At 41.8% G+C, this 9,440-nt stretch overlaps 1 protein-coding gene across 5 annotated transcripts; it reads left to right on the top strand.

The window, feature by feature from the left end:
• The first annotated feature begins 201 nt into the window (after positions 1 to 201).
• SYCE3 (synaptonemal complex central element protein 3) lies at positions 202 to 7,136 on the top strand. Of its 5 annotated transcripts, none has more exons than XM_030552829.1 (3): positions 202 to 268; positions 3,133 to 3,241; positions 6,816 to 7,136. In XM_030552829.1, the coding sequence occupies exons 2-3, from the start codon at positions 3,133 to 3,135 to the stop codon at positions 6,983 to 6,985; spliced, it is 279 nt and encodes a 92-aa protein (XP_030408689.1). In that variant the 5' UTR covers positions 202 to 268; the 3' UTR covers positions 6,986 to 7,136. The 5 variants fall into 5 exon arrangements, with proteins under 5 accessions (XP_030408689.1, XP_030408703.1, XP_030408699.1 ...); XM_030552843.1 differs by having other exon boundaries at positions 257 to 319; XM_030552839.1 differs by having other exon boundaries at positions 265 to 345.
• Positions 7,137 to 9,440: the final 2,304 nt, after the last annotated feature.

Raw genomic sequence — 9,440 nt, 5'->3', positions numbered from 1 at the left:
GCATTTCCCCTCCCGATCCTGTTTTTCATGCCCTCTAAATCGTGAAACGCACATTTTATTGTGCGACGGAGCATACGAGGAGACTATTTGAGAGACGAGATGATGAACGGAGAATATAAATTTTTAGTTTCCCGCTGTCGCCCACTTGTTTTATTTTCCTTTGCCGCAGTTGGAGGCAGCAGACACGTGACACGACAGGAAGCGCGTGGTGTGGAGAGAGGCGCGCGAGTTGGCACAAAGCTGCTTTTCTGGGTCACGCGGAGAAGCCGTATCGGTCTGAGCGGCGCGCGCTCCGCGAGGGGGAGGGGTGAAGAAGACGGTTGGTTTGGGCGGGAAAGAGGGAGGGTAAGGCGCTCGCGCCCGTTTAAACTGGGGTATAAAACACCTCACTCGCTGCAGGCGGAGGAGGTCCTGGGGTCTCTGTCCTGGGGCAGAGTAACGGAGCCAGCCAGGCTGTCTCGGGGAGAGGTGGTAGGGACCAGCGGGGGCTGGTAGTCTGTCTTTGGGGACAGGCACGCGGGCGGCTGGTATTTAGGTTCAATGAGCCCATGTCCGGGGCAGAGCCTGAGGCAATGGGTTAGCAGGACCACCACCCCCCCTTTGTGGGAGGGAGCAGACTCGAAGAGACTCTGCCCTGGGGACAGAGCTGCGGCTGGGGCTGAAGAGCTGCTGGGGGGCGGCAGCTGAAGGCGATGCCCAAGGTTTTTTTCCCTTTTCAGAATGGACTGTGTACATCTGTGGACAAATAAATAATTATATCCCCCTGTTGCCAATTTGACCTTAAAGACCCATCCCCTGTTGTATTTCACGTGTGTGATATGAGATAACTGGGTCTGTGGATGAGGGGAAAGCAGTGGATGTGTTATTCCTTGACTTTAGCAAAGCTTTTGATACAGTCTCCCACAGTATTCTTGCCAGCAAGTTAAAGAAGTGTGGGCTGGATGAATGGACTCTAAGGTGGATAGAAAGCTGGCTAGATTATTGGGCTCAGAGGATAGTGATCAATGGCTCAATGTCTAGTTGGCAGCTGGTATCAAGCCAAGTGCCCGAGGGTGAGTCCTGGGGCCAGTTTTGTTCAACATCTTCATTAATGATCTGGCGGATGGTGTGGATTGCGCCCTCAGGAAATTTGCAGATGACACTAAACTGGGAAGAGTGGTAGATACGCTGGGGTGTAAGGATAGGATACAGAGGGACCTAGACAAATTAGAGGATTGGGCAAAAGAAATCCGATGAGGTTCAACAAGGACAAGTGCAGAAGAATCCCATTCTCTGTTACAGATTGGGGACCAAATGGCTGGGAAGCAGTTCTGCAGAAAAGGACCCAGGAGTTACAGTGGACCAGAAGCTGGATATGAGTCAACAATGTGCCCTTGTTGCCAAGAAGGCTAATGGCATTTTGGGCTGTATAAGTAGGAGTGTTGGCGGCAGATCGAGGCACGTGATCATTCACCTCTATTCGACATTGATGAGGTCTCATCTGGAGTACTGTGTCCAGTTTTGGGCCCCGCACTACAAGAAGGATGTGGAAAAATTGGAAAGAGTCCAGCAGAGGGTAACAAAAGTGACTAGGGGGCTGGAGCACATGACTTATGCGGAGAGGCTGAGGGAACTGGGATTGTTTAGTCTGCAGAAGAGAAGAATGAGGGGGATTTGATAGCTGCTTTCAGCTACCTGAAAGGGAGTTCCCAATAGAATGCATCTAGACTGTTCTCAGTGGTGGTAGATGACAGAACAGGGAGTAATGGTCTTAAGTTGCAGTGGCACAGGTTTCAGTTGGATATTAGAAAAAACTTTCACTAGGAGAGTGGTGAAGCACTGGAATGGTTTACCTAGGAAGGTAGTGGAATTTCCTTCCTTAGAGATTTTTAAGGTTTGACTTGACAAAGCCCTGGCTGGGATGATTTAGTTGGGGATTGGTCCTGCTTTCAGCAGAGGATTGGACTAGATGACCTCCTGAGGTCCCTTCCAACCCTGATATTCTATGACTCTATGTCAGGGGTGCTCTGCTCGAACACCAGGGTCTTTGCAGGATTGGGGCCCAATGGTTTATAGCTTCCTGTGTCTTAAAAGCGGTGTAAGATGGTGAATGAATGCAAACAGCACCTTGTATTGTGGAACAGACAAGAGGGTGTGTGTTCTGTTACAAGCAGGGCTTTGAGACAAAGAATCTCTCAATATCCAGGCTTGCTCATGAAATTTGCATGTGGTGGGCTGGCTGCTATAAGCATCGGAGGTCTGGGTTTAGGCTGGAAATCTTACCTTTTCCTTAAAATGCTTTTAAATCTCATGGGGAAAATTGTCTTCCTTATTGACAATATTTATTCAAAATAGAAGCTAGAAAAATATGCCCACCAAATGTAACTCAGAAATTACCAGAAAAAAAAACCCCACCACCAAAATGCACAACTCTTAACATCAGAGCTACATATAATTAGTTCAATATTTTGGACTCACCTGCTCCCCCCTAGAACTTTTCACAAAAGTCCCTGGGATCACAATTGGCTAGTACCAACATTTTGAAACCTGATTGCCTGAAGTTAGGTATCTAAATCTGTATTTCAGCACCTAAACAAATCGCCTGATTTTCAGGTGTTGAGCTTCTGATAAGGTCAGTGAATTGTGGAGGCTCAGCATTTCTAAAAATCAGGCTATTTATGTTGATGCCCAGATAAGGTGTATCAGTGCCTAACTTTTGACACTCAAGTTTGGTTTTAGTGTATTGGCGGAGATTTACATCTTTCAGTGAAGCATCAGGTATTGGCAAGTGCCAAAGTAGGTGGATGAAGAACCAGTCCAGGATAGCAGAAGATTAGAAACAATCTGCTAATGGTCTGATTTAGTACAATGACCTATAAAGTTCACAAAGAGCTTGGGCTTGAGCCGGCAGGCTATTGATCTTTGTGTCCAAAACTTCTATTGATCTGAAAGTGAATTGAAAGTGCTAGGCAACACACCAGAGTCACACAGCATCATCCAGGCTCTAAATGAATTTAGCAAGTGAATCTAGGATATTTAATTTTACATATCTTATTAGGGATACAACTTAAAATGTTACTTTCCTTTTATGAAAAAGTTTTATTTCCTTACTCCCCACTCCTCCTAACTGCCCCACTCTTGCTTTTCTTGTAGATGGCCAAATCTGAACCTCGGGAAAGAAACTATGACAACATGGTAAAAATGCTGGAGGACTTGAACAGAGATTTAGAAAAACTTCTGGAAGAAATGGAGAAACTATCAGGTGTGGCTTTTTTCTGGGGAGGATATAGATTTGCTGCTAGAGGATGAAGGCATTACAGCAGTGCATAGAAATAATAATAGTAAACATGCAAGAGTGGAGGAGAGTAGACTTTAAACTGCTCTGTGTAGTAAAAATATAAGAGGAGAAATATTGAGATCTACTAATCTGTTAATGAGATTGAGTTCTACTAATGACCAGAATGTATTAAACTGAGGGATGTGTGGAGAACATCAGTACGTGAAATCCTTAGTTACTACAGACAGTGGTATAAATGTCTGCAGAAACAGACTGGTCATATTTAACATAATTAGTAATCTGAAAGGCGTTTATGAGCTGTTATAACATATTCTCAGATTTGGACCTTAGTGTCCAAAATATGGGTGTTAGCATGAAAACCTCAAAGCTTAGTTACCAGCTTGGACCTGGTAAAGCTGCCACCACCCAAAAAATTAGAGTGTTTTGGGGCACTCTGGTCCCCCCAACAACCTTCCCTGGGGACCCCAAGACCCAAATTCCTTGAGTCTTACAACAAAGGGGAATAAACCATTTCCCCCCCCCTTCTCCCTTCCAGGTGTTCCCTCCCTGGGTTCCTGGAGAGATACACAGAAGCAAGCTCCGTGAATCTAAACAGAGGGACTCCACCCTCCCCGTTTCCAGTCCTGGAAAACAGAAGTACCGAGAGCTAATCTCTCTTCCCACCTCACCCAGAGGGAATGTAAAGTCAGGCTAGTAAATCTAACACACACACATTTCCCCCTGACTTCTTCCTCCCACCAATTCCCTGGTGAGCACAGACTCAATTCCCTGGAGTTCCCCACTAAAGAAAAACTCCAACAGGTCTTAAAAAGAAAGCTTTATGTAAAAAGAAAGAAAAATACATAAAAATGGTCTCTCTGTATTAAGGTGACAAATACAGGGTCAATTGCTTAACAGAAATATGAATAAACAGCCTTATTTAAAAGAACACAATTCAAAACACTCCAGCAACTACACACATGTAAATACAAAAGAAAAAAACAATAACCCCTATTGTTTTATGATCTTTGTACTCACAACTTGGAAACAGAAGATTAGAAAGCAGGAGACAGAAAAATCCTTCCCATAACCGAGAGGGACAGACACAAGACAAGAACAAAGAACTCACACCCAAAACTTCCCTCCACCCAGATTTGAAAAAGTCTTGTTTCCTGATTGGTCCTCTGGTCAGGTGTTTCAGGTTACTCCTTTCCAGGTAAAAGAACATTAACCCTTAGCTATCTGTTTATGACATGAGCTCAGCTCATAAATGAAATTCAAAGATAATACTAAAGTAGGAGGAGTTGGTGGTGAGAACAGAAAATAATACAAAGGAATTTACAGAGCTTAAAAACATAATTAGAACATAAACATAGATTCAGTTTGGAAAAACGTTGGAAGAACTGGTACCTCCAGGATCAGAGAATGGCAAGCATTGATTATCCAACAGGGAAAATAAAAGATGAATTTAATCTCAATTTTGTACGCATAATGGGAAGGGGTTTAGATAAATCTTTCTGCACATTTTTATGATTTCTTTCTAGATTTCCCTGCAGCCTTCTCTTCAAACAATGCAAGCTAAAGCATCTTAGCCAGTCATCATAGATAAGGTGCTTGTCTATGCTTACGTTGTCAATTCTGGAAAATGCTAGTAGTTTAAGTGTTAAATTACTTACACATTAGAATGGACATAACCAATGAGCAGAGATGCCGCCCAATCAAGGACCAGACTTAGAGCTGAGCTTGTCTCAGCAGAAAGTCACGCTTTCAACTCATCTCAGATACTCAAAAGTGAAATATGGGGGGATTTCCTCCACCAATATGCCTGTGCATGTGTCTTTATTGTAAGGTCATGTGGTTTGTAAATAGAGTCATTTATGCAAATGATGATTTGCTACCACAAGGTTGTTACTGAGCACAGAACTGCATATGCTATTTTGTTAGTTATTGCATAGCTTCCCTAAATTACATATATTAATTTTTCAGTGTGCACGAAATACTGATTCTTACCTTCGCACCTACAGAAAAGCAAGATCACACATTTGCCCACCCCCAGTCCTCAAACTCCACTGACTGCTAGAGCTGGAGAAATACTGCAAATAATAAAATAAAAAAATATTTCAGCAAATATTCATTTACATTTATATCAAATTTGCTCATAATATGTTTGTATCCATTGTGCCCATTTTCTTCAGATATTCCAGTGAATGAATTTATTTAAAGGGATGTTTACAGAAGCATAAAATTTTAAGTGGGTTTTAAAGAATATTTGTGGAAAGTGAGTTTCAGATTTGTAAACATGAATATCACCACCAGATTCCAAGGGCTTGTCTACACTGGAAGTTTCCTTCAATTTTCTTACTGCTGCAGCACCAGTAGTAGCAAAACTAGGAACATGAGTGTAGAAATGCTGTGGTTCCAACATTTTAACTCCATGGTATTTTGAGACAGTCTGTATAAAAGTAGCTATAAAGTTTTATTGATATGCTCATGAGCACTGGTGGGTGTGAATTGTTTCTCATTGTAGGACTGCTTATGAAGTGGTGGGCAGTTTGTACCGATTTACTATGGTATTATTGATGAATGCTTAACTGATTATCAGAGGATTCCTAACAGTAGTTTAACAAATTTATTTGGGCATAAGCTTTCATGGGTAAAAAACTCACTTCTTCAGATGCATAGAGTGAAAATTACAGATGCAGGCATTATTATACTGCATCTGTAATTTTCACTCTATCCATCTAAAGAAGGGAGCTTTTTACCCACAAAAGCTTATGCCCAACTACATTTGTTAGTCTTTAAGGTGCCAGCGGACTCCTCCTTGTTTTTGTGGATATAGACTAACACAGCTACCCCTCTGATACTTAATACTTAGTTTGTTAGTGTAGGCTGCCCAGATACTTGGAGCTGTTCACATTGGTTTGATATTGTGGGACTGATTAGGAAAGATGGGGTTGTGCAAACTGATTTGTTACTGCAGGGTTACTTGTGAGCACTGAGCTGAGTGTGCTTTTTGGCTATTATTAGAGCTAGTTAGAATTTTCCAGCTGAACTTTTTCTGTCAAAAGCAAAATGTAGAAACTGTCGATTTCAATAGAATTTTGTTTCAAAAGAAAATTTGAAACAGTGTTTTGGTAAGGTTGAAACATTATATTTCAGCCTTTTCAGAACAGAATGGTTTGATTTTCCATTTTGAAATAACATTTCATTTCAGTGTTTTAAATTTGATATAATGTAAAATGAAAAAAATGAAAGTTGGAACAAAACATTTTGATTGACTCAAAATTTTTTAATTGCGCTTCATGAGAAATTTCATTTTTTGTTTAGTTTTCACTCTATTTTGTATTGGAAAAAAATCCAAAATTGCAGATTTTTCTGTGAACAGAAAAAATCACTTCCCACCCTGCTCAGTTTATTACATTGTAGGAACACTCAGCCAAGGATTAGAACTGGTACCCATTCATTCCCACTATTGTTCCCATGAATATCAATTATTTCCCTGCTATCTGCCATCTCAACATTGCTGAATTTCTAATATCTGTTGGTTGGGTTGTTGCAGTGCAGGCAACCTGGATGGCATATGATATGGTGGTAATGCGAACCAACCCAGACTTGGCCAACTCCATGAGGCGACTGGAAGATGCATTCCTGAACTGCAAAGAAGAGATGGAAAAGAACTGGCAAGAGATGCTGAAGGAAACTAAAGGCACTGAACAAAAACAGGAATAAACAGTCTTTTTATCTGTCGGTGAAATTGCAACAGGAGATCATTTCAGACTCATTTTTTTCAGTGATAAAATATCTATAGATGCCTTACAAATGGATTATCTTCTAGTTTATTGGGCATTATTGTTGAGACGATATATACACAAATGTGTTCTGCCAAATACATGTATTGTTGAAACAAAAGTTAGCAATGTCTCTGTTTTTATCTATTCTTATCCTATGATTTTAGGCATAGTATTCTAATTATATTAATTCTATTATATTTATCATATATACAACTGATCTTTTTTGATATCTTCCTGGAGGATCCCAATCTGATTTACAAATTATGGATTTAGAAATCTCTTTGCCCTCTTCTAAAAAGCAGATGCTTCTGCAGTGGAACACAGCGTTATTTTTCTTTAGCCTTAGGAAGAAAAACAAAGAGCGATTTCTCCAGTTGAAAGAACAGATACAATTCCAGATTGACCCAATATGGTTCAATATGGGATTGCAGAGTTGCATTCTTATGTTCAGACATCCATAGTTATTTCATAGTGTTTCTTTGACTTTTTTAACCTTTTGTATGCATTGTTTCTCAAAATTGTCCCAGAAAGAAAGCTGTTTTAATCAGCTCTCTGTTGTAAAGAAGTTGTACGTGTTATTACTGTGAGAATTGTATGGTGTTTGATGGTGACTGTGTTGAATTATTTCAATTTTCTTACCATAGTGGAAAATGTTCTGTAAGGTGCAGACTGTGGTGCAGTCTGCACTTGACAATCTGGGCAGGTCCTCTGGAGCAGAGGAAACCAAATAAGTCATATTCAAAGGCTTTGATTTCCTGCTGCAATGGGATTCTGCAGTACAGCAGGTTACAAAAAATTATGCCTTTTTCTGTTGTAGTCAACATGTGAGCTAACAGCACTGCCTAGTGACCAGCAGCCAACAAGTAAATAAATGCTTTAGCACTGGTGAAAGGCTGCGCTGATAGGAGATTTCATTCTCTAGGACTATCAGAAATCAGTCAGTTTCTCTGCCAAGCTTCTTTTCTATTTTACATTCCTATCAGTTTGTCTGGTATGATTGTAAATATACTAGGTGATGGGGCTTGCCCACATTTCCATTGAAGAAGCTATTACCTAAACCGAAGTGGGCAAACTTTTTGGCCTGAGGGCCACATCAGGGTTCCGAAACTGTATGGAGGCCTGGGCAGGGGAGGCTGTGCCTCCCAAAACAGCCTGGCTCCCACCTCCATCCACCCTCTCCCACTTCCTGCCCCCTGACTGCCCCCCTCAGAAGCCCTGACCCATCCAACCTCCCTTGCTCCTTGTCCCCTGACTGCCCCATCCCGAGACCCCCCGCCCCTAACTGCCCCCCTGAGACCTCACCCCCTATTCAACCCCCCTGCTTCCTGTCCCCTGACTGCCCCGCCCCCATCCACACACTTGCCCCCTGTCATAAACAGATAGCTAAGGGTTAATGTCTCTTTCACCTGAAAAAAAAGTAACCTGAAGCACCTGACCAAAGGACCAATCAGGAAACAGGATTTTTTTCAACTCTAGGTGGAGGGAAGTTTGTGTCTGAGTTCTTTGTCTTCTGTCTGCCTGAATCTCTCTCAGCTATGAGAAGGATTTTTCTATTTCTTGTTTTCTAATCTTCTGTTTCCAAGTTGTGAGTACAGAGATCATAAAAACAATAAGGGTTATTTTTCTTTTGTATTTACATGTCTATAGTTGCTGGAGTGCTTTAAATTGTATTCTTTTTGAATAAGGCTGTTTATTCATATTTCTTTTAAGCAATTGACCTTGTATTTGTCACCTTAATACAGAGAGACCATTTTTATGTATTTTTCTTTCTTTTTATATCAAGCTTTCTTTTTAAGACCTGTTGGAGTTTTCTTTACTGGGGAACTCCAGGGAACTGAGTCTGTACTCACCAGGGAATTGGTGGGAGGAAGAAGTCAGGAGGAAATCTGTGTGTGTTAGATTTACTAGCCTGACTTTGCATTCCCTCTGGGTGAAGAGGGAAGTAATTCTGTTTTCCAGGACTGGGAACGGGGAGGGTGGAGTCCCTCTGTTTAGATTCACGGAGCTTGCTTCGGTGTCTCTCTCCAGAAACACCTGGGGGGGGGAGGGAAAAGGTTTATTTCCCTTTGTTGTGAGACTCAAGGGATTTGGGTCTTGGGGTCCCCAGGGAAGGTTTTTGGGGGGACCAGAGTGCCCCAAAACACTCTAATTTTTTGGGTGGTGGCAGCACTACCAGGTCCAAGCTGGTAACTAAGCTTGGAGGTTTTCATGCTAACCCCCATATTTTGGACGCTAAAGTCCAAATCTGGGACTAGGTTATTGACATGAAAAAATCCTGTTTCCTGATTGGTCCTCTGGTCAGGTGCTTCAGGTTACTTTTTTTTCAGGTGAAAGAGACATTAACCCTTAGCTATCTGTTTATGACACCCCCTGAAAGGCCCCCTGGGACTCAC

The sequence above is a fragment of the Gopherus evgoodei genome, chromosome 1 (genome assembly GCF_007399415.2).
Source record: "Gopherus evgoodei ecotype Sinaloan lineage chromosome 1, rGopEvg1_v1.p, whole genome shotgun sequence".
Lineage (NCBI taxonomy): Eukaryota > Metazoa > Chordata > Testudines > Testudinidae > Gopherus > Gopherus evgoodei.
This window is presented reverse-complemented; position numbering and strand designations above follow the sequence as displayed.